This window comes from Equus quagga, chromosome 3 (genome assembly GCF_021613505.1).
Source record: "Equus quagga isolate Etosha38 chromosome 3, UCLA_HA_Equagga_1.0, whole genome shotgun sequence".
NCBI lineage: Eukaryota > Metazoa > Chordata > Mammalia > Perissodactyla > Equidae > Equus > Equus quagga.
Genome location: NC_060269.1, coordinates 94100233 through 94125820, shown reverse-complemented (window position 1 = coordinate 94125820; position 25588 = coordinate 94100233). Strand labels below are relative to the sequence as shown.

At 40.1% G+C, this 25588-nt stretch overlaps 1 protein-coding gene across 6 annotated transcripts in view; it reads left to right on the top strand.

Moving 5' to 3' along the window:
* The window catches only part of FRAS1 (Fraser extracellular matrix complex subunit 1), a 419524-nt gene that overhangs the window by 284454 nt on the left and 109482 nt on the right, over nucleotides 1-25588 (top strand). For all 6 annotated transcript variants that reach the window (XM_046656854.1, XM_046656853.1, XM_046656855.1 and 3 more), the window contains 4 exons: nucleotides 5000-5178; nucleotides 9546-9662; nucleotides 16704-16818; nucleotides 24854-24991. In XM_046656854.1, the coding sequence (XP_046512810.1) occupies nucleotides 5000-5178; nucleotides 9546-9662; nucleotides 16704-16818; nucleotides 24854-24991 (549 nt within the window). The remainder of the gene's footprint in view (nucleotides 1-4999; nucleotides 5179-9545; nucleotides 9663-16703; nucleotides 16819-24853; nucleotides 24992-25588) is intronic.

Genomic DNA, 25588 nt, shown 5'->3' with positions numbered 1-25588 from the left:
TTTAAAGCTCAGGTTCTCAAACTCCACAGCGTGTCCTTACCAGAACATCACCAGTCTTCTCCTTGTTGAGACTTTAAAAAAAAAAAACTTTACATAAGAACATTTTTCAAGATCTCCATTGTTATTTCCACTTCTTGCAAGATAGTAGAATATGATAACCTGAATAATTTCCCATCATCATCACCTAGAAATTCTTGATAAAAGATAATAAGAATTATAAGGTGTTCATAGCTGACCTCCCAAGAATAGAGAGAAATCTCCAGATGCCGAAAACAAAGAAGGAACTGAAAGCCAGTCTTGCATGAGCTAATGGCATAGCTTCCCTGCGAGAGGTTGTGTGTGTCTTATAATCCAGGACCTTGGGATTTAATGCCCATGCAGAAACAGAAAGTTGGAAGATCCTGCCTAAGACCAGGACTCTGGAAAGACCTACCTTCAATTAGAAGGACAGAATAGAAAATAAGAAGCTCACCTGAACAGAGAGATGCCAAAGAAACCCACCTGTCTTTCCCAGGGCTGAGTAAAGCAGAATGTCTGCTGAGAATTCAGAACTTCAGGCCTGTTTCTCCCGCAGATCCAAGGTTAAGTTCATCGTGTGCATTGTCTGAGAAACCCAAAACTGACACATTAATGTGAAGATTAATCTCAGGCCAATGATATTTCTTGGGTATTTTGCACAAACTAGTAGAAAATTCTACAGAATGTCCACCCTCAACTCCAGGCCACATGGGATTCTCACAGATAAAACCACTGAACATTAGCTCAGAATTCAGAATTACAGAACATATGAGGAAACAATCTATTGTATCATAACCAAAACAAACAAGAAGATTAAAACGCCAAGGATTTCAAATAAAGGAATGATCTTATAAAAACTATGAAATAAGCATATTTAAAATGATTTAAAGACATAAAAGAATGAAACTGTAAGGAAATAACAAAATGCTGTAAAAATAAAAGAACAGGCAGGTAGATTTTTAAAAAGAATTAGAGATCACCTAAAAATGAAAATTATATTCATTAGAAGTAAAAACTCACTTGGCATGCTAAATGGCAGAGGAATAATAATCTGTTTTTCCTCTGGGTTTGCAGATTTTAAAAATTATATAATTTCTGTAGTGTGGAAAAATTTTTATACAATTTAAAAATAATTCTAATATCTAAAGAGACGTTGAAAAGATAATTAATCAAGAATTGATATTATAATTGTAAAACAGTCAATCTAGCTGGGGTGTCATTTATTATAGCTGTGTAACCTTGGGGAAGGCAAGTGTACCCCTTCAACCATAGGTTTCTGTGAAAGGTTAGGCTAGATAAGTTTTTTAACTTTTTATTTTAAAATAATTTTAGACATACTGAAAAGTTGCAAAATTAATACAAAGAGCTCTTGATTACACTTTACCCAGCTTCCCCCATGGTTACATCCTTATATAACCATAGAACAATGATCAAAACCAGGAAATTAACATTGAGACAATGCTGCTAATTACTCCACAGACCCTGAAATTCAACTTTGCCGTTCTTTCACCCCCTGATTTTAAGCTGGATAATGTTTGTGTCTTTTTCAGCTCTAAAAATCTTTGACTCTTTTGATGTATTAAATTCTCTACCTTTATCTTGATCATTAAAAGCCAAAAAATTAAACCCCTAAATTTCCTAGATACAGCCCAGTAGTCCAATATTCTGTTTAAGTATTAAGTAGAACAATGCTGAATTAAATGGTTTTTAAGCCATTTCAGCTTGATAAATGCCATGTAGGCTTGATTGTGACCCTTTCTTGCTGTAACTCTCTTAATTATCCTCTTCCATGAGCATAATCCTCTTCTCTGTGTTCAGAGCTCCCTATTAGTAATAATCAGATCACATTGCCCTTAGGAAGCATTCAAGAGTGAAAAAGGTTGTAGGAACTAGAAGCCCACTTAATACAAATCTACTTACATCTATCTATCCCAGTGAAGTGAATTATGAGGCTCTTACTTCATTGCCACCCTGGCTTCTATGTACTCCCTCATCACTTTAGAATGTTCTAGTTAAACTTTAGGCTTTTTGTGAACTGGAACTGGACCAAATGTAAATGCTTTTGTGGTATGTGCATAAAGGACCTAAGTTCAACCACTTGCAGACTCATCACTGTTTTTGGGTGTAAGTTTAGACGAGTTGATTAATACTTGGGACATTTAGCTGCTTTGCAGGTTTGAAAGTAAATTTGATGAGATGGTTTTAATGAAGTAGCTTGAGTATCATTTGAAAGAGAATCTAACTTAATCCAACACACTACCAACTCTAAATTATTTAGCATAGGGTAAGAAAGCTTTAATACAGATTATCTCAATCCCCAAATAATTTATGGAGATTCCATTGAGATTCCAGTTCTTAATACCTATTAAATTTTCCCTTCAAGATTCTTGCTTAAAATATTGACTTCAGTATAAAGGAAATCACAAGTAAAGATTATTGTCTGGTTTTTAAACCTGAATCTTCACATATTTCAAGGGTCATCTCTTTGTTATATTATAATAAAAGCAGTGGTGAGGTACCACACAAAAGCTCTCACCTCACTGGTGTGAACCCCACAAAGTACTGATACATCTTCCTGTCTATTCATGGGCTGATCACAAAGGCACCTTGTATTCAAGATATCCGGTGCTGAACTCTTCATCTTCCCTCCAACCTACTCAACCCATCAGTGGCATCGCTTTCCCACCTACCACCCACCCTAGTAGGTGATTCTGATTCCTGCCTCTCTCTCACCCTTCACAGCCACATTTGTCACGTTCTGTTGCTTCCACTTCCTTAGTTACTCTTGTATCTGTTTCTTTCCAATCTTATCTCTGTTGCTTACCTCTTAGTTCAGGTCTCTACCTATCATCTCAATTTTGCAGTAGTCTCATAATTGGTCAAAGTATCCACATAAATGTTAACTACTATTGTTACCATTTTTATAGAGTAAAGCCCAGACTGTTTAACAGGACTTTGAAGCCTCATAGGCTCTCTGTATTCTGATCACGTGCGTTCTATGTTCTAAATCAGTTTATGCCATTCACCTACTGAAAATCTCACAGTAGCTCCCAGTTGCTAATGGGGGCTGATCTTTATCTTTGAATCCCCCACCCTGAAGGGTCTATCACAGTAGATAGCACCTAGCAGGTGCTTACTGACTATTTACTGAATTGAAATTAGTGGAATTGGTCAATATCCTGTGATTTCTGTTAATCTGTATAGCATGGCAATGATTTTTTTTCCTGAAAAATAGGTTTGTTTCATTAGGATTTGTTAGGAAAATTCTGCTTAGCTTTTCTATTATAAAGCAGAATAGTTAGGAAATTTATATTTAAATATTTTCTAGCCTTCTACTCTTCACATTTTCATTATGGAAATCTCCTTTCAGAATATTTTGCAACTGTAGTCACATTCATAAACAGTCCACATCCTGGAAAAGCATGCTTATTAGTAGTATCTTATGAGCAGAAGTTGAACCAGGGAGAGATGGGTAATGGAATTTGTGACTTAGATACAAATGAAAAATAATACAAGAAAGAAACTAGAGTGAGTTGGTTCTCCACATGATTATATAAAGAAGAGTACTGATGTTTTTCTCTTATTTCAGTATTTTATCACCGTCTGAGATACTATGCTCATTTTTAACTTGAATTTAGTGCATGTAAATATTAGAATAAGTATTTCCTTTGAGTAAGAAAACAAATTTCTCTAGAGTAATCAAAATGTGCTATCAATTTCCCAGTATGTCTTTTGTACTAAAATCTGCATATCCTCCTACACCTTTTAAAAACACAGTCTCTCTGTCTCTCACACACACACGCACACGCACGGTCTTCTCTCCCTCTTACTGTCTGAGTGGGTAGGCAGGCTTCTTTCAGATTTACTGTTAGATGCGTTTTCATGAGAACACGGCTCTGCTTTCAGCACTTCATCCACTCTTCTCTGTGGTCTTCACTTGAAATTTTAATTGTTTCTGTAACACCTCTGTATTTGCATTCTCACTTTAAGAAGATAGTAGCTTCAGGTGAAGAATGAGCAATGGAAGCAGATTGGTGTTACTGGTGATGTTGTTTAGATTTAGATTTCCTTGCTTCAATTTGAATAAAGTTTAGAGAGTAAAGGAGGAGGAAACATGATCAGGTGCTCAGCAGGGTACATATGGGTCTGTGAACACAAAATAATCAGGATCAGTAACAGAGTTTCAGGAGCAAGAATACGAGCTTCAGATTCAAATCCAGCTCCTTTACTTACCATTTGTGTGACCCTGAGCAAGTTATTGAACTTCTCTGAGCCTAAAGAACTTTGTCTTTAAAATGGAGATGATAATAACATCTTCAGGAGGATTAAATAACATAACGATGATCAACATTCTTTTTAATAACCTATGAAGTATCTACTATTATTCTCACTTTACCAATGAGGGAAAGAGGCTTATAAAGCCTAAGTAAGCTCATGCAGCTGGACGTGGTGGAGCTGAGTTTGAACGACCACGTGAACTGTTTTATGCAGTACCTGCCATATGCGTTCCAGGGTTAGCTATTATGATTTTTATTGTACGTAATTCTCCCGAGAATAGCTTTTTGTGAATTTTTTCTAACTTTCCATTGTGTTTACACCAAAAACTGATTGAAGAGCATTTTCTGTTAGATAGAAAGTTTGGGGTAGAAATGCATCCATTCAGTGCCCAGAATTTGAGTATTTGCAGTATTCACCACTGTTTGGGTCTCCTTATGTAATTTTAGTAGATATGAGTCAGTAACTTCAAACATGAATTGCCCTTGAGTGACTTTTCATTCTTTTAGCTCAAAGACTGGGAATTCTGTCTAACAGCGGACTTGATGATATCAACTGAATTCTGTGTTAACATCCTTTCCTTCACCTTAGGTAAAAATTAAAAAGTACCTCATTTTTTTTCTGTTAAAAAAAAGTGGTAGGAAAAGAGACGAGAGCTCTGACTTACTTTTCACAGGGATCCTCACTAACTATGTGGCTTTCCTAGGGGAAGTGGTCCTTCTGGTTAACATGCCTGCAGACAGCCCCGCAGACGAAGGTCAGCACCTGCCTGATGGGAGGACCGCAGCCCCCACCAGCACCTTCACCCAGCAAGACATTGATGAAGGCATCGTGTGGTACCGGCACTCCGGAGTCCCAGCCCAGAGCGACTCCTTCCGCTTTCAGGTTCCGTCTACTTCCTGGCTTTCCTGATGTCTGGATAGTCTGATGGCGGTCCATCACCCTTACTTATAAGCAACTCAGTTAATTTTCTGTGATTGCCTGGAAATCACGTTTGGGGGAAGAAAAAAATGTAATTAATAGCATTGTGAGAGTTTTTTAATCTGTCAGTTCAGCCTTATGGATATCCACAAGCAGAGTCATTCCACAGCAAAAAGATTTATGAGAGATAATGGCTAAAATGTTTTCAAAATATTCAAATGCTATATAGAGAAAAACATTTTCTTTTCTTTTTTAAAATATTTTTGCAGCATTTACCGGCTTATGGTAAGATCATAGGCTTAGCAGCCAAACCCAGTAGGTTCATATTTCAGTTCTGCCACATATTAGGTACACAACTTTGGGCAAATTACTTGGGCAAAAGCCTTGTGTTTCAGTTTCCTCATCTGTAAAATAGAATTATTGTGAGGATTTAGTGAGTTAAGACGTATAAAGTATTTAGAATACTGCCTATCACAGTAAGCACTGTGTAAGAATTTGTTCCTACCATTTACAAAGGTTGTCAAATGCCAGTGCAATAGACTAAATGTTTATGTCTCCCCCCAAATTCATATGTTGAAATGCTACCCCACCCCCATGTGATGGTACAGAGATGAGGCCTTTGGTTGGTGTTTAGGATTAGAGGAGGTCATGAGGGCCGTGCCCTCGTGAATAGCATTAGTACACTTAGAAGAGTCGTGAGAGAGCTTGCTGCCTCTCTCTGCTCCCTGCCATGGGGACACAATGAGAAGTCGACAATCTACAAGCCAGAAGAGGGTCCTCACCAGAACCCAACTATGCTAGCACCCTGCGCTCAGACTTCTAGCCTCCAGAACTGTGAGAAATAAATTTCTGTCATTTATAAGCTACCCAGTTTATGGTATTTTTGTTATAAGAGCCCAGCCAGCTAAGACAACCAAACCATAAGGAGGCTCTCACTAAATTAAAGAACAAGAAATTATACTGGGGACATTCTCCGGCTGTTATGAAATATAATTAGAAATTAATAGTAAAAGGGTAGAGAAAAAATTCAAACCATTTGGAATTTTTTAAATAGTCTCCTAAGTAATTACTAGTTCTAAAAGGAAATCAAACCGGCAAACTATTAAGAAATATTGATGAGAAGGAAATAACTTATCAAAACTTAAATGATGTGGAGAAAATAGTACTCAGAAGAAAATGAATGGCCTTATGCTTTTATTATTGAGCAGAAAAGCATGAAAATAAATGGACTAAATATTTAACTCAAGAAACTAAAGAACCACTAAAACCTAAGGAAAGCAAAAAGAAGGAATTAGTAGAGAAACGCAGAAGAATTGATAAATTATACAATGCTAGAACTGATAAATGAGTACAGAACCTGATTCTTTGGAAAGACCAATAAAATTAGACAAAGCTCTGTCAAGGAAAATTTGGAAATAAAGAATTGAACAGAAATTCAAAAGAATGAGGAAGGATGAATGAGAAAGAGCATTTAAGCATAGATACAGAAAAGAATGTAGGACAGTGTCAGAGACAATATAAAGCAGCCCTCCTGGTGATCAGTCCCTCTCAGTCTGAGGCTTTTCTTTGTCTAGGAATACAGTTGGGGATTAACTACTACAATCTCTCACCTTGTTAAAATCATCGTCCACTTTGCTTCCGCTGCCTGGTGTGCACATCTTCATTGCCTGACTAATTTGTACTGTGTAAAAGGTGTGCTTTTCCAGAGAGCAGGTTGAAATGAGCTTGGAAACCATTAAAAAGAGATTATACCGAGCACAATGAATGGCCAAGAAGTGAGCAAACATTTGTGCCCTTCACCCCAGTTAACTTTTCATTTTTAGCACCTGGGGACTCAGCAGTCCTCAAAGAATGCGTCAGGATGGAGGCAAAGACCTCAATCAAAAGAAGTCACCCCAGCAAACTAGAATCCTCAGATCTGCCTTTGCCGTCCTAGGCGTCTAGATGAAGAATGTTATCGATAGGAAGAGTTTCCCTGGAAAGGGCCTCTCAGCACCTGCTCAAAATGATATTTGATTGCTTTTGCAAGTTGGTTACTAAGTGGGTAATTATAAAATAGCAAAAGTTACTGATTTTCTTTTTAACTAACTTGCTAGAGTTTAAGACATCCAATTAAACATTATTACTTAGAAAGTGGTTCCCTTTGGAGAGTTGTAACACATTTTACTCAAAATGTGTTTAGTACTCCTACTTGAAATCTCCTTCAAAACCTATGGGATATTCTTTAGAATATCCTCAATAGTGACAGCATGTCATCCTTTGGAAGTGGATTTTAAAATATAACCAAGTAGCCAAAAGTCATTCGGAATCATGTCTGGTAAGAAGAATAGTAATTATTTTCAGTTAAAACAGGGAATAATTATGAAGTAACAAGCTCATTTTTCTTACATGATCTGTGAACTCCCTCTGAAGGCATTCCAAAAAGTGCATTTTGAACACTGACAGCACTTTATTACAAGTATGAAACAACTCTCTGAGATTATGTTCCCCTGACTGTAAAAGTTTTGGTGTGTTTGTTTTTAAAGTCTCCTTGTTTTATAGCCTTAACTCATATTTTGACTTGAAATGACACAGACACTATAGCTATGTGCTAAAATAAATGGTTAGCAATTTTTCCCATTCATCATTTTGGTGTCCTTAAAGGATTTTAGACTAAAAAAGATGCTGTTCTTATGATTCTTTTCTTTCTTCCCTTCTTTTTTTTCTTTAAAGCAGAAAATGCAATACAATGAGTTGCATAGATTTAATTCTATTTTCATGTTGATGTGCTGTCATGAGCCGTCAATGCATCCCACCTGTTACTTTTGCATGTAAGCCTTGGGATTTATGTAATACGAGTGCTGTTAGAAAATAGAGCATGTCACAGTGAGAAAAACAGCGTGCACTTTCATGTCACTTTTGGCATTGGAAGGAGCCCTAGTTTTGGTGTATTCAGATCACGTTGACACAGCCTCAGGGGATGTGGTTGGAAAAAGACCAACATATTTTACACTAGTATCCTTACTAAGGAAGCTAGAATTGATGCCCTTGCTTGGTAATATGCCCACATTTCATTGCCTGCACAGGGTTCCATTCCTTTTCTTCAAGAAAAAGGAGAACATATTTTCCTCTTTCTTACTTTCCTAAAGCTTCCAAATTGAGTCACATTGGTCAATAGAAAGATCATGAACTTGCTGACCTGGTTAAGTACTGACCTTTATTGGCTTTGTGACTTTGTCACATTGCTTAACTTTTTTGACTTTCAGTTTCCTCATCTGTAAAAAAGGAGATAATAATATCTGCTTAGTGGGTGTTAAATAAAATAACTTTTGAAAAGCAGCTAGTACAATGCTGAGCCCATGACAGAGGTTCAGTGAATTATAGCTGTTGTTATTAATATTATTTATAGTGACACCATAAGATGTCTCCTTGAAAACATTTGGATGTTCTGAAACTCAAACTGCAGGCATATAGTGGCTCAGGATACTGAGAAGACAGTTTTTCTGTTGAAGTAACTGTAGAAGACTAGAGAAAGAGCTGCTATTCCCGCCTTTTTCTCAGGATTTACAAAACCCTGCCCCCTCTCACATGGAGCTGATGCCATTGCACATGACACACAGGCCTTTGCAGTTCTTGTAACAAGCCTAAGTCGGAGCAGACAACAGGGAGGAGATTTTAAGGGAGCCGCTCAGGAGCACTGAGGGAGGAGAGAAGCTGTATAGGAAAGCCTTCATTTTTTAGCATTTTTGAAGCAGGAAAAAGTTGATTTGGGGACTACTACCCTAATTGTTAGCGTTATTAATCTTGTCTTGCAATGATAAGGCTGAGATTTGTCATTTGTAGTCAAGGTGTAGATATCTGTGCTGGGTAAAGATTAAAGACATGGAATAAAAATCTCGTCTTTAACATGTGTTAATATATGCTCATAATGCTTGAGACATTATGTAGCTATCAAAAATTTTTTTTAAATATGTTTAATGATACAGCAAAATGTCATATTATTATGTTAAGTAAAAATGTAGAATACACGTTGTATATAAAGTTTGACCTTTTGGCATGGAAAAAAGATTAAGCTGAAATGCATCAATATGTTAATAAGTATAATTAACAGGTAGTGAAATTCTATATAATTTTGTATTTATTTGTACTTTCATGCATTTTCAGAATTGCCTAAAATGATTGTGTATCTTTTTTGAAGATAGTAAAAAATTAATATTAAAATAGGAGCAGAATGAAAATTATAATGCAGGAGTGTATAGAATTCAGTCAGACGGTTTGGCAGGGGGATAAACACGTACAAACATGCTTTGCCCAGCAGAGGAGAGGCTCACCAGTATGACGTTTCTTTTCAGGTGTCCAGTGCCACAGATGCCCACACTCAGCTGGAGAGCCGCGTGTTCAACATCGCAATCTTACCACAGATGCCTGACGCACCTAAGCTCTCTCTGGGAGCATCTCTCCACATGACCGTGAGTTGGGTGGGAGAGCTCGTGGTTTCCACTTGGAGGAGGCATGCTGATGGGATTTGGCAGACTGTCCTGTTTTTGTACCTGGTCAATGCCTCGCCCAGAACGCAGACAATACAGGCAATACCAGCCCTGTAAACACATTTCTCATTGACTTGAAAAAGAGACTTAAACTTTCCAGAGTGAAAGGAAAGTTAAATGGAATCCATCTCGACCTGCCATCTGTTGCTGCTGTTCCTTTTATAGCATTCCAGACAGTCACAGGGCCTCTCCTTGAGTAGTTAGAAAGAATTTCAGGCTGATGTCCATTTACTCAATACCATTTGGGTATAATTGTTCAGCCAGTTATAGCTCCACCTAGCTGGAGAAATTGTTATGCCATGTTTTAGAAGCCCTATTAGAAGTTTCCTTTCTATTATAAAAGTTGCCTGGAGAAGGTGATATCTGTGCTGAATCCAGAGAGATAAGTAGCAATTATCCAAGTGAAAGTTCTCGGGGGGCGTATTGGAAGCAATGGAGAGGTCATGGCACAGGGCACTACCAGACGTCCAAACAGCACATGCAAAGACCCAGAGGTGAGAGAGAATGTGATTGCTGGGAAAACTGCAAGAGCTCAATAACACTAGAGAAATTAGGAAGGCAGAGGAGGCATGGTGAAGATATGGAGGTCAGTGAGCTAGATTGCAAGAGGTCTTGCATGGTGTGTGGGAAAGGATGTGGGCACATGGAAAGGTTTGAAGCGAGGTGACAGTTAAATTGGTACAGGCATGAAGCTTAGTTCGAACAATTAACAACTCCACTGTAACCCTATATCTAGGGGTATGTAATGCCAAAACCCCTCTTCTAGACAGAGCCACAAGCATACAAGACCTTGTAAATTAATCATTATGGATCCACGTTTTAGCTAGCGCCCACATAATTACACTCCAACATAGTGTATCAGCCTTGAGCCACAACAAAGAGAGCAGCTATAGTTTTAGAAATTATGGGTCTGGGGCATGACAGAGACATAAAGGGGGAAACAGAAAGTTTTTAATGAATAGCTGGTATAGGCATTTCCACCATAAACCGTAATTTAAAGAAATCATAATTCAGTAGCACCATAAAGTCTATAATTCATCATTCTGACTGGAGGGACTTGGATCAGAATTTTTTCTAAAGTGTAAAGAAAAATGTGCATACATGTTTCTTGCCAAATGCTAATGCAGTGTTATTTTGGGTTTTAGAGGGAAAAAATGGGCCAGGAGCCATGAAGATGGCAGCGCTCCTCCCCTGTTGCTGTGGATCTCTAGGGACCTCTGAAGTTACTTAACCTTTAGGGTCTGGGGTTGCATGTTTGCAAATTATGTCTGTCCTGTGTAACTTACGGTCAAAAAGGTTAATTTACCATGAAATGTGGTTGGCCTACTCTTTCATTCCTTAAAATATACACTGTTTATATTTCCTTTGACGTTAATTACGGCCATTACTATAGGACACACTTATAATCTGACAAAAACACATTCTCAATTCAGTGATTCAAACTCACCTAAGCACACAAGTTTTGCACGTATTTGGTAAATACATTATGAATACATATGCTAAATACATATATGGCATCCACCTCTCCATTCATTCAGTCATTCAATCATAAATACTTCTGAGCCCCTAATTTATGCCAAGTGCTGTGGAAGACATTGGAGATTCAATGACCGTGAATCATAGTCTCTATTCTCAAAGAATTTAGAGACAAGCAAATAAATGAGCAATGACAATACAATGATAAATGCCATGACAGAGCCATGATATGGCAGCAATAAGAGGATATCTAGTCCAGTGGGGCATTGGGGAGGGTCATGGAAGGCTTCCTCTAGGAGGTGCACAGAGCTGGTTGAAGGGTAAATTATCTCTAGAGCAGGGTCTCACACTTCAGCCTGCGTTAGGGTCACCTATAGGGTTTATTAAATCACAGATTGCTGAAGCCCGCCCCAGAGTTTCTCATTCAGTAGGTCTGGGGTAGGGCTGAGAATTTGCGTCTCTGGCAAGTTTCAGGTGATACTGTTGCTGATGCTCTGCTCACCACAATTGAAGAACCACTTATCTAGACTAGAAATAAGGGGAGATTTATTCCAGGTAGATGAGCAGCAAGTGAAAAAAATATGTAGACACTGGAAAACACGACATGTTTGAGGAAGTACGGAGAGTTCCACTGGCTACAGCATAAATCCCTAGGTGAAGAAAAACAAGAAATGAGAGTGGGATCATGAAGGACATTAAAGATAGGATGAAGTTTCCATTTTAAATTCTGTTGGGACAAGTAGGATATTGAAGGATTTCTAGCAGAGAAGTGACATGATCAGATTTTCAGTTAGGAAGATCATTCTGGCTGCAGGGTAGAAAACACCTTGGACAGGGGCCAGACAGGGAACAAGGAGGCCAAGAAATAATCTGTTGCAGTCATCTAGAACAGGAGAGGTTAGTGGCACGAACCCCATGCAATGGCAATAAGAATCAAGAAGTAGTGAGATCTCAAAGAGATGCTTGCACAGCCAGTAGCCAAGAGGTAGAAGCAGCCTAAATGTCCTTCAGTGGATAGATGGATAAAGAAAATGTGATGTGTACAACAGTGGAATATTATTCAACCTTAAAAAAGGAGGAAATCCTGTCATGTGCTACAATATGAATGAACCTTAAAGACATTATCCTAAGTGAAATAAGTCAGTCACAAAAAGACGAATACTAATGACTCCACTTATGTGAGCTATCTAAATTAGTCAAACTTTTAGAACAGAAAGTAGAATGGTGGTTGCCACTGTGGGGGACAGTGGGGATAGAGATAGGGAGAGAGAAAAGGGGAATTGCTTATAAAAAGTGTGCTCATTTAGGACAGGTAAGAAGATCGGTAGATATTCTGGGTGGAAGATAAACCTTTGAGAATTGTTAATGGCAGGTAGTGATTAAATCCTCAAGCATAACTGAGATTCCACAGGAAAATTGTATAGACTGAAAAGCAGCTTCATTGAATACCTGTCTAAAGGGAAATTTGTTCTGTGGCCTTTCTGTAACTCTGTTATTCATCAAATATAAGCTCCTTGCATACTTATGTATATAAAAGATGTATACAGGTATGTATAATATTATAAGATATATATAAACATGTGTGATGTATACATTTAGAATATGTATCAAATTTGGGCAAGGAGGTCTGAAAACATGCATATTTACCTATCAATAACATAGCATACGTAGTGTACTATTCTGCTAATAAATTAATGGATTCCCATCAACTCACAGTTTTCCAAGTAATCCATCCACTCTTTGACTTAGAAGATCTTTAGGGGCAAAATCTTTGATTAATTAATCATGGTATCTTCCTCAGCAACTACCACAATGCCTGATATAAAGCAGTATCTCTTAATGTGAAAGATAGAATATTTATTATTTCCATTTTCAGATGGTTGCAGTGCTCAGGGTTGCGTTGCCCATGGTCACCAGTTGAGGGAAAGGCCTTGAATAAGACTTTCTTTCCTGGTTTCTTTTGTTTCCAGAATGATTGCTGTAGCAAAAGTTCTCTTAAAACCACTCCTGTTGGGACTGGCAGCAGTCCAGTTAAAGCAGCTGATTTCTTTTGTGATACAGACTCACATCTGGACGTGCTGTATTTGTTTTATGGCTGCAGGCTTCAGTGTCCATGTTTTTTCTTGAGACCTTTCAGAAACTAGTAGAATTATTATCTGCATCTCTGGAAATGTTTCTTTATCCTTGGAATTTCTGTTGTGCTTTATCTGAGCTTTTCACACTACTTAGCATTTTCTACATTACAGCTATTTATGATTTTCCCCTACTAAAAACTGAAATTCCTTGAGAAAAGGGTCTATATCTGATTCATCTTGCATCTCCCACAGCTCTTTGCTTGGTACCTTGCACATAGTAGGTTCTTACTAAATATTTCCTACATGAATATATGAACAAATTAATTTTGTTGTCCTAACTAAACTATTTGAGAACCTGATTTCTGGTAGGACCGCCATTTTACTTATTTGATCTTCTGCTCATTTTTTATGGGAGTCGAATTTCTCAGGCCCACCACGGGCTTTACTGCTTTGGTAGAATGGCAGTCAGCTTGTGAAAGTGATCTTTCTTTTAATGGAGGGTGAAATGATAATGTTGTTTATAAATCCTGACCTGGAAGTTTAAAGGTTTAAGACAACACACTTTGCTAAGGCGTAAGGGTTAAAATATTTGCCCCTCTAATTCTTTAAGTGACGCTGAAATACAATGAAAAATATTCTAAAAAATTACTGATGGAGTTGTTTTAAGAAATATTTTTATTCTTTTATTTTATAGCTGAATATTTTCATAATATTTTTCATTCACTTAAATTTTTATCAAGTACTTCCATGTGCCCTGTGTTTGGTGCTTGGGATCCGTCCATGAATGAACAAAAATCCATGTTATCGTGGAGTTTGGTTTCTCTTGGGGAGAAATAGACAATAAGTAATACACAAAATAAAGAAGTAACTCATATATTGCAAGTTAGTGAGAGTATTGTGGTAAAACAAAAAGTAGATCAAGGCCAAGGGGACTGGAAATGTAGTGGTGGGAGCAGGAGAAATCTAGATTGCAGTTTTAAATAAGGTGGTCAGGGTGGGCTTTATTAAGACAATGACATTTAAAGAAAGATTTGCAGGAGGCGAGAGAGATAACCAGGCAGATAGCTGAGGAAAGAGCATTCCAGGCCTAGAGAACAGAGGCACTGATTTGGAAGCATGCTAAGATGCTCAGGGGACAGCAAGGAAGCCACTTTGGCTGAAGCGAGTGAGTGAGGGCGAGAGTATTTGACATGAATTCACTGGGGTGCTAAGCCGGTGGTAGGGGCGGGGGCTGATCATGTGGCCCGCATAGGCCATTGTAGAGACTTAGCTTTTATTCTGAGTAAAATGGAGAGCTATTGCTGGGTGTCGACCAGAGGTCTCCTGTCCTCTTTAAAGGGATCGCCCTGGCTGCTGTGCTGAAATAGACTGTAGGGAGGACAAGAGAGCAGCTGGGAGACCATCCTGGAAATCCAGGGGAGAGATTGTGGCTCCCAGCAGGTGGTAGCAATGGCAATGGGGAGAGGCATTGGAGTCTGGATATATTCAGAGGTAATATGGGGATTATGAAAGCCATAATTCTGTAATCTTCTTTTCTTGACAGTTATTTTAATAAAAAAGTGTCTTCTGTAATGATTTCTGTGAAATTTAATCTCTCATTTCTTACTATGTTTAATTGATAAATATTGAGTGTTTCAAATAGCCAGTATTAAAATTGATTATACTTTGATCTATCTCAACCTCAGTATTGCTGTCTTCAGAGAATCAAGTCCTTACTTTTTCTGCCAAGAGTCTATTTCTATTAGTAGAGAAATAGTATCCATAAATCCCATAATAAAATATCTATTATCTTAGCTGGAACATATTTCCCTTTGCCATAGTCCTGTGTCCATGGTAATTCTCTCTTCTTATCGCTTTATTGTTAGGGGCATGTAGATTTTCAAAAATATCCCATAATACTCAGCAAATTTTCAATTATTCTGATGCTTTTGAGATTAAAAGGGTGGCAAAGAGTACGGGACAATGTACTGAGCCTGCACTTTTTTGTCCATGTGTCTGTGCCCACATGTGTACACGTTTATAGACGGGTACACACAGTTGTGGGCTGTAAACACCATATGTAGGGCATATATTTTTAATTTGTTGTCCTTACTTGTTTTATTTTAGGGTGAGAGACCAGCTGCTATTTTGCAATTCTGGTATTCCTTGCTCATTACATTCCAGACCTGAGCAGTGGCCTGAAATATGAGTCTTTACTATAGGGGGGTTGTCCTAACCTGCAAATGCTGCCTCTCCCAGGATGATCGTGCCTTGGGGACAATTACAAAGCAACTACAACCTTCAATCTTTTCATGGTTGAAAGGAAGAACACCACACCCTCCTCTATGAGAATTACTGAGCCCTACTTAATCCTTTCCTAAATGAGGAAAAGCCTTCTGAAAGAAGCAGAGCTTCAGACAGCAGGAGAGCGTGTCAAACTCCAACCCTTCGGGGATCAGTTAGGAAGAGCCTGCAACAAACTGCGTATTTTTGTTTTGTTTTATTAGCAGCATGTGTGCCCCAGGCTAGGGGCCCTTGCTTCTACTACTTTTCCCTTTTCTCCTCTCCACTCTATGTTTTTGCTGCTGTCCCCAACTTACTGTTATGCCTCATTATGATATTCTGAATCTCTCCTTTTTCTTTTGAGTATTGTCACTGTTAGTGGGTTATGGATGTACACAGGTAAGTGCGTAGTAAAAACTACATACACATTGGCCTTCTGATTAATTTCGCTTGACTCATTCATTGGATCTTGAAAGCTAGAAGAGAAAATCAGTATCTAGTTATTTTGAATAGTACAGTGGAGACAAAGAGAAATACTATTTTTATGTGTTTCAGTAAACAAATGTTTTTTAAATTTCTGAATTCAAATGGTAACCTCTTTTAATGTTTGAGGTGAGTTCATCTTTAGCCCTTTGAAATCATCAAAGTTAAAAGAAAAGAAAGAAAGTGTCATAGTTCTGGTTAGCAAGCTGTAGGGGAGGCGGCGCGGGGTTAGGGAGAAGTTCTTACCAGATACAACCTTAGCCCAGCAAGTTAGAGGAGCAGAGATGTAGCGATCCAGCTACAAAGAGAAGAATAGCAGCTGTGATGGCTCACTTTCATATGTGTTCCATGTTGAGAAAAGGGAGCATACTGGGACTCCCACAGCTTGCGCCAACATAAACCTGGGGGCAGAGGGCAGGGGAGAGAGAGTTGGGTGCAAGAAGACCTGAAAAAGGCTCTGTAACCCTGTGAGCGTCCTAAGGCTGGGACAGATCTGCAGTGTAACAGAGCAGAGTTCTTTTGAACTCTCAGAGAAAATTTTGCTATGTGTGACTAATTTAAAAACCCAGAGTGAGTTTTTTTGTTTTTTAAATAAGGTTTGTTTTTGCCTCTGGCTTTTGTTTTCATCACACCATGTTTTCCTTCTTCCTTCTTAAACTTTGTTTAGGCTCGGGAAGATGGCCTGACTGTGCTTCAGCCTCATTCCCTGTCCTTTGTAAACTCCGAGAGGCCAAGTGGAAAGATTATATACAATATCACTCTCCCTCTGCATCCAAACCAAGGTAAGATGTGCAGGAAATGATCTTCCGAGTGATGCTATTGTCTTCTAGTTTGTTGTTGACCAGTCTTAAAAGCTCTGGTGTTTTGTCTGCTTCTACTTGTTGAAGATTTAAGGAGCAACAAATATTCGTACCCTTTGTTCCTGTCTTTTGAATTTAGAACTAATTGCCAGAGAGACACTGTGGTTGGACAGATGGAGATGATGAATGTGTCAGCTTTGGTGCTGACAGAACTGTCCTGGAGGACATCGAGTGTATGTAACTTCAATCACTGGATTAAGCCCCCTGTCCCATGCACAGGCAGAACTGGACAGATGCAGGCACTGTCTATAGGGACAGAACCTGCCCTGGTGAGGTTGACAGGGGAGCAGACCAGTATGAGTACGTGCTAAGGACAAGGAGCTCTGCCAGAGAGCCCACAGTGGGATGAGCCACACGTACTCAGTTCCTTTCCCGATTAGATAAGTCATTCCTCCTCCATAGGGGAATATGGAAACGTGGAACTACAGTTGGAGGAGAGGTGGGCCCCTGGCGTCAGTCCCCAGCCTTCAGATCTCTTAATTTTGGCCTTATGAGTAAGTTTATTCCCAGAGAGGTGTGGCTGTTCCTCACGGAAAGGAGATCAGCTTCTACTAAGACAATTGTGCTCCCACATCTGAGGCTGCTCTCCCAAGCCCAACCACTGCCCTAGATGTAAGCCTTTCGCATTATCAAATCCCCTGGAAGAAACAGAAGTCTAAAAATTACATTCCATTGCCCTTTTTTTTTAAAATTTTTTTATTAAGGTTATGAAAGTTAACACCCTTGTGAAATTACAGTTGTACATCATTATTAGTCTTGTTGTAGGTACACCACTTCACCCCTAGTGCCCTCCCCCCACCCCCCTTTCCCCTGGCAACCACCGATCAGTTCTCTTTGTCCATATGTTAACTGCCACCTATGAGTGGAGTCATACAGAGTTTGTCTTTCTCTGTCTGGCTTATTTCACTCAACATAATACCCTCAAGGTCTATCCATGTTGTTGTGAATGGGACGACTTTGTCCTTTTTTTGTGGCTGAGTAGTATTCCATTGTATATATATACCACATCTCTTTTATCCACTCATCAGTTGCTGGGCACTTAGGTTGGTTCCACGACTTGGCTATTGTGAATAATGCTGCAATGAACATAGGGGTGCATGGGACTTCTGGAATTGCTGATTTCAGGTTCTTGGGATAGATACCCAGTAGTGGAATGGCTGTGTCATAAGGTATTTCTATTCTTAACTTTTTGAGGAATCTCCATACTGTTTTCCATAGTGGCTGCACAAGTTTGCATTCCCACCAACAGTGTACAAGGGTTCCATTTTCTCCACAGCCTCTCCAACATTTGTCACTCTTGGTTTTGGATATTTTTGCCATTCTAACAGGTGTAAGGTTATATCTTAGTGTAGTTTTGATTTGTATTTCCCTGATGATTAGTGTTGATGAGCATCTTTTCATGTGTCTATTGGCCATCCGTATATCTTCTTTGGAGAAATATCTGTTCATGTCCCCTGCCCATTTTGTAATTGGGTTGGTTGATTTTTTATTGTTGAGTTGTGTGAGTTCTTTGTATGTTACGGAGATTAACCTTTTGTCAGATAAATAACTTGTGAATATTTTTTCCCAATTAGTGGGCTGTTTTTTTGTTTCAATCCTGTTTTCCCTTGCCTTGAAGAAGCTCTTTAGTCTAATGAAGTCCCATTTGTCTATTCTTTCTATTGTTTCCCTCATATGAGGGGTTATGGTGTCCAAAAAGATTCTTTTGAAGCTGATGTCAAAGAGTGTGCTGCCGATATTCTCTTCTAGAAGACTTATTGTTTCAGGCCTAATCTTTAGGTCTTTGATCCATTTTGAGTTTATTTTAGTAAATGGTGAAAAAGAATGGTTGATTTTCATTCTTTTACATGTGGCTGTCCAGTTTTCCCAGCACCATTTGTTGGAGACTTTCTTTCTTCCATTGTAGGCCCTCAGCTCCTTTGTCAAAGATTAGCTGTCCATAGATGTGTGGTTTTATTTCTGGGCTTTCAATTCTGTTCCATTGATCTGTGCATCTGTTTTTGTACCAGTACCATGCTGTTTTGATTACTGTAGCTTTGTAGTATGTTTTGAAGTCAGGGATTGTGATGCCTCCAGCTTTGTTCTTCTTTCTTAGGATTGCTTTGGCAATTCGGGGTGTTTTGTTGCCCCATATGAATTTTAGGATTCTTTGTTCAATTTCTGTAAAGAATGACATTCGAATTCTGATTGGGATGGCGTTGAATCTGTAGATTGCTTTAGGTAGTATGGACATTTTAACTATGTTTCTTCTTCCAATCCATGTGCATGGAATGTCTTTCCATCTCTTTATGTCGTCATCGATTTCTTTCAAGAAGATCTTGTAGTTTTTGTTGTATAGATATTTCACTTCCTTGGTTAAATTTATCCCAAGGTATTTTATTCTTTTTGTTGCGATCGTGAATGGGATTGAGTTCTTGAGATCTTTTTCTGTTAGTTCATTGTTAGCATGTAGAAATGCTACTGATTTATGTATATTGATTTTATACCCTGCAACTTTGCTGTAGTTGTTGATTGTTTCTAATAGTTTTTCTATGGATTCTTTGGGGTTTTCTATATATAAGATCATGTCGTCTGCGAACAGCGAGAATTTTACTTCTTCGTTGCCTATTTGGATTCCTTTTATTTCTTTTTCCTTCCGAATGGCTCTGGCCAAAACCTCCAGTACTATGTTGAATAAGAGTGGTGAAAGTGGGCACCCTTGTCTTGTTCCTGTCCTCAGAGGGATGGGTTTCAGTTTTTGTCCATTGAGTATGCTGTTGGCTGTGGGTTTGTCATATATGGCCTTTATTATGTTGAGGTACTTTCCTTCTATACCTATTTTATTGAGGGTTTTTATCATAAATGGATGTTGGATCTTGTCGAATGCTTTCTCTGCATCTATTGAGATGATCATGTGGTTTTTGTTTTTCGTTTTGTTAATGTAGTGAATCATGTTGATTGACTTGAGGATGTTGAACCATCCCTGTGTCCCTGGTATAAATCCCACTTGATCATGGTGTATAATCTTTTTCATGTATTGCTGTATTCGGTTTGCCAAAATTTTGTTGAGGATTTTTGCATCTATGTTCATCAGTGATATTGGCCCATAGTTTTCCTTCTTTGTGTTGTCCTTGTCAGGTTTGGGGATCAGGGTGATGTTAGCGTCATAGAATGTATCAGGGAGTGCTCCATCTTCCTCTATTTTCTGGAATAGTTTGAGAAGCATAGATATTAAATCTTCTTTGAATGTTTGCTAGAATTCTCCAGAGAAGCCATCTGGCCCTGGACTCTTATTTTTGGGGAGGTTTTTGATTACTGTTTCTATTTCTTTACTTGTGATTGGTCTATTCAGATTCTCTATTTCTTCCTGATTCAGTTTGGGTCGGTTGAGGAGTCTAGGAATTTATCCATTTGTTCTAGGTTGTTCAATTTGTTGGCATATAGTTTTTCATAGTATTCTCTTATGATCCTTTGTATTTCTTCGGTATCTATTGTGATTTCTCCTCTCTCGTTTCTAATTTTATTTATTTGAGACTTCTCTCTTTTTTTTTTTAGTGAGTCTGGCTAAGGCTTTGTCGATTTTGTTAATTTTTTCAAAGAACCAACTCTTTGTTTCATTGATCCTTTCTACTGTCTTTTTTGTTTCAATCTCATTTATTTCTGCTCTAATTTTTATTATTTCCCTCCTTCTACTGACTTTCAGCTTTGTTTGTTCTTCTTTTTCTAATTCCGTTAGGTGTCGTTTGAGGTTGTTTAGGTAAGATTTTTCTTGCTTATTGAGGTGAGCCTGTATTGCAATGAATTTCCCTCTTAGGACTGCCTTTGCTGCATCCCAGATAATTTGGTACGGTGTGTTTTCATTATCATTTGTCTCCAGATAATATTTGATTTCTTCAATAATCCATTGTTTGTTCAGTAGCATGTCATTTCGTCTCCACATTTTTGGCCCTTTCCCAGCTTTATTCTTTTAGTTGATTTCTAGTTTCATAGCATTATGATCAGAAAAGATGCTTGATATTATTTCGACCCTCTTAAACTTATTGATGCTTGCTTTGTTTCCCAAGATATGGTCTATCCTTGAGAATGTTCCATGTGCGCTTGAGAAGAATGTGCAACCTGCTGTTTTTGGATGAAGTGTCCTATATATATCTATTAGGTCCATCTGATCTAATTTTTCATTTAATTCTATAATTTCCTTGTTGATTTTCTGTCTGGATGATCTGTCCATTGGTGTTAATGGGGTGTTGAGGTCCCCTACTATTATTGTATTGCTGTTGATGTCTCCTTTTAGTTTTGTTAATAGTTTCTTTACGAATTTTGGTGCTCCTGTGTTAGGTGCGTATATATTTATAAGTGTTATGTCATCTTGGTGGAGCATCCCTTTTATCATTATATACCACCCCTCTTTGTCTTTCTTTATCTGTTTTGCCTTCAAGTCTACTTTGTCTGATATAAGTATGGCAACACTTGCTTTCTTTTGTTCATTATTGGCTTGGAGTATTGTCTTCCATCCCTTCACTTTGAGTCTGTGTTTGTCTTTGGGGCTGAGGTGTGTTTCCTGGGGGCAGCATATTGTTGGATCTTGTTCTTTGATCCATCCTGCCGCTCTGTACCTTTTGATTGGAGAGTTCAATCCATTCACGTTTTGAGTGATTATTGAAACGTGGGGGCCTACTGTTGCCATTTTATCACTTGTTTTCCGGTTCTTTTGCATTTTGTCCTGATGGAGAGCTGTTACTTTGTGTTATTGTCCTTCTGCTTATCTCCTTTGTTCTGGATTTTGTAGCCCCTTTCCTTTTTTCGATTTTTCAGGAATGAGGTTCTTCCTGAGCATTTCTTGAAGAGGAGGTTTTGTGGCGATGAACTCCCTTAACTTTTGTTTATCTGGGAAAGTTTTTTATTTCTCCATCGTATTTGAAAGATATTTTCACTGGGTAGAGTATTCTTGGCTGCAGGTTTTTGTCCTTCAGAGTTTTGAATATTTCATTCCAATCTCTTCTAGCCTGTAAGGTCTCTCCTGAGAAATCTGCTGATAGCCTTATGGGGTTTCCTTTGTAAGTTATTTTCTTCTGCCTGGCTGCCCTTAGTATTTTCTCTTTGTCGTTGACTTTTGCTAGTTTCACTACTATATGCCTTTGGGTTGGTCTTCTTGTGTTAATAAAGTTTGGAGATCTATTGGCTTCTGTCACATGAAGTTCCATCTCTCTTCCCAAGTTTGGAAAGTTCTCAGCTATTATTTCTTTGAACAGGCCTTCTGCCCCCTTCTCCTTCTCTTCTCCCTCTGGTATACCTATAATCCTTATGTTGCATCTCCTAATTGAGTCGGATAATTCTCGGAGAGTTTCTTCATTTCTTTTTAGTCTTAGTTCTCTCTTCTCCTCTGTCTGCAGCATTTCTATATTCCTATCCTCCAAATTGCTAATTCTGTCCTCCATATTATCGACCCTACTGTTCAGAGAGTCCAGATTTTTCTTAATCTCCTCCATTGTGTTCTTCATCTCCAGTATTTCTAATTGGTTCTTCTTCATAGTGTCAAGCTCTTTTGTGACGTAGCTCCTGAACTCATTGAGTTGTCTAGCTGAATTCTCTTTTAAATCATTGAGTTTTTTAATAATGGCAGTTTTGAAATCATTGTCATTTAGGTTATAGATTTCATTGTCTTTGGGATTGTTTTCTGGGTGCTTATCATTTTCCTTCTGTTCTGGAGATTTAATATATTTTTTCATACTGCTTGATGGCGTGGATTTGTGCCTCCGCATAGAGATAGAGTTTAGTCGCTGCTTCCACTTGTTGCGACTGGGGTGTGTGTGTGGGGGGGGGGGGCGCAGCTGTTTAGACTGCACCAACCAGGAACCCTGTCAGCTGTTACTGACTGGACCTGAACCCCTCCTCGTAGTCACAGTGGTCCTGTGGGGTCCCTCGTCGGTTGTGGGGGCAATCACAAGGAGGCCACAGGCTGCTGGTGCCTACTGTTGCAGCCCACTTAGACACGCTCCCTCCTTGTGGTCTGCAGCGGTGTTGTGGGCTTTCCCAGCAGCCAGGAGCAGGATCACCTATAATCGCCGCTTTGTCCCTAACAGAGCCCACAAGATCACACTTGTCCACTATAGGTCCCAGCAGAGCTATGGGTATCTTCTGCAGTCTGTTGTTAGCTCACCTAGCTGTGCTACTTTTGCCCCAGGGCCTTCCCGCCTTGCGATTGCCAGTCGGGACCTGTCCACTGGTGCTGTGCAGAGGCTTTCACTGAGTCTGCTGTAGGAACCTGGAGTTCCCCCAGGGCTACGTAGCCATTTCACCGGAGCTCCACTCTGCCCCACTCCACTCTCACAGGATCTCTGGGAGCCCTTTGCCTCGTCTGGGACACGGCCGGAGTCCGTGGGCCTGGCGGTGGCTTGTATGCTGCTGCCTTGTGGGGAATTCTGCTCTAGGGAGCTTCCTGGTGTTCTGAATGCTGGGCGGGGCCTCCCTGCCAATGGCGAGCAGAGGCCCTCCCTGCTGGGGGGGTGCAGGACCCTGGAGCATCCCCCCAGGCCACAGAGCCTGGTGTTGGAGCTCCACCCAGTCCCCAAGCATGTCCACGGGAAGTCCGGGCACCCCCTGCACCAACCCATGTGCCGGAGACCGTGGGCCCAGCAGCAGCTTGCGGTCTGGCGCCATGCCGGGGAATCCACCCGCTTGGAGCTTCCCTTTGTGCTGGATTCTGTGCGAGGCCTCCCTGCTAATGGCGAGCAGAGGCTTTCCCTGCCAAGGAGGTGCAGGACCCCGGAGCCTCCCCCCAGGCCGCAGAGCCGGGTGCTGGACCTCCAACCGTGTCCCCAAGTACGTCCACGGGAAGTCCGGGCACCCCTTGCACCAACCCGTGCGCCAGAAACTGTGAGCCCGGCAGCAGCTTGCAGTCTGGTGCCGTGCCGGGGAATCCACCCGCCGGGAGCTTCCCTTTCTTCTGGATTCTGGGCGGGGCCTCCCTGCTAATGGCGAGCAGAGGCTTTCCCTGCCGGGGAGGTGCGGGACCCCAGAGCCTCCCCCTAGGCCGCAGGGCCGGGTGCTGGAGCTCCAACCATGTCCCCAAGCATGTGTATGGGAAGTCCGGGCGCCCCCTGCACCAACCCGTGCGCCAGAGACCGTGAGCCCAGCAGCAGCTTGCGGTCTGGTGCCGTGCCGGGGAATCCGCCCATTACCCTTTTGATAAAATCCAAAGAAATTAAACGTCTAAGTCATCCATCCTTTTTTTAGTCTCCTAAGTCATCGCTAGAGTTGTTCTCCCTACGTTGCCAGGGAGGAGATGACGTTCTTTCAGACCGGCAGCCTGGGCCTTCTTCTGGAGAATGGCCATAGGTCTCCCAGCCCCTCAGAACTTGAATTAGTTCAACACCAAGCCTCACATGTGTCCTCCTTTTAAAGAGTTAATAGGACATGAAAAATTATCACAGTTCCATACCTGCAAAATTTAGAAACAACAGGCAAATCTGCAACCCCTAAAGCAGAGTAATAATTGCAAATCCAGTTCTTAGAATAGTCAAAATCCATGGCACTGTTGCCAAGATCATCAAGAGACTAAGGAGTTTCTGAAGAAAAGAGGGTAGATTGAGAAAAATCTCTTTACAGCCTCACCAGAAGACCAGTCTGTGCCATTTTTCCAGCGACGTTGACCTTTGAACTTAAACTCAATTGAGAGGATCTCATAATTATGGTTTAGTGTCTATGACTTCTGGAGGATTACCTAGTCTAAGCTACGTTAGGGGCAGTAGTTTGCATCTTACTGTTGTTTATAGTCACTGAATCCTAGTGAAGAGTCTATTTGGGTTTCAGATTTGCGCTTTTCTTAAATAATTGGAGAATAGTAGACCAAGAACAACCTGAGAGCAGTTGTTCCTGAAGGATAAGAGACTCTCAAGTAGGAAAGGCATCTTTATGGCTCTGGTCAGATTCAGCCGTCAGAATTACTGTTCATGCTCATGCCAAGTCTCTTCTTCCCCAGGCATCATCGAACACAAGGACCAGCCTCACTCTCCCATCCGGTATTTCACACAGGAAGATATTAACCAGGGCAAAATCATGTACCGTCCTCCTACTGCAGCCCCCCACCTCCAGGAGATCATGGCCTTCTCCTTTGCTGGTAATGCTCTCTTCTTTATTTTGAGGCACTCAACCTGCTCTCTGTAGATCTTCATGGCCGGCTCTCCCTAACTCTTCCTGTAATCCTTCTGGACAGTTTGGTAGCACTGCTGTATAGCTATTCAAAATAGCTTGAGACTTGTGGGTCAGTATGTAGTTTGGGCTCAGGTCATCATTTTTCCATTTATTCATGCATGCAGGCATGCTTTCTATATATATTCATTTTCTGCTTCCTATTTGGCAATCGCTGAGTGAGATCTTGAAGATGTAGTAGTGAACAAGAAGAGGCATGAATCCTGTTCTTGGTGAGTTTTGGGATCTAGATGTAGAGACAGAATTTGATAAATAATCCCAGTAGTGAATGTTTAATTGCAGACTGAGATAAGAGCTCTGAAAAGAAAAAAGAATGTTCAGTGGTGGAATGGAATCTAATAAGACTGACCTAGACTGAGGGTTCAGTGGAGGGTGCCCCAGAGAGAGATTCCCAGTGGAGGGATGGGTAGAAGCTCACCAGGCTAAGTGTGCATATTGGGATAATCAGGAGAACATTCCTGAAGGAAAGGCACATGCCCCATGTGAGGCCCTGGGGAGGGAGAGG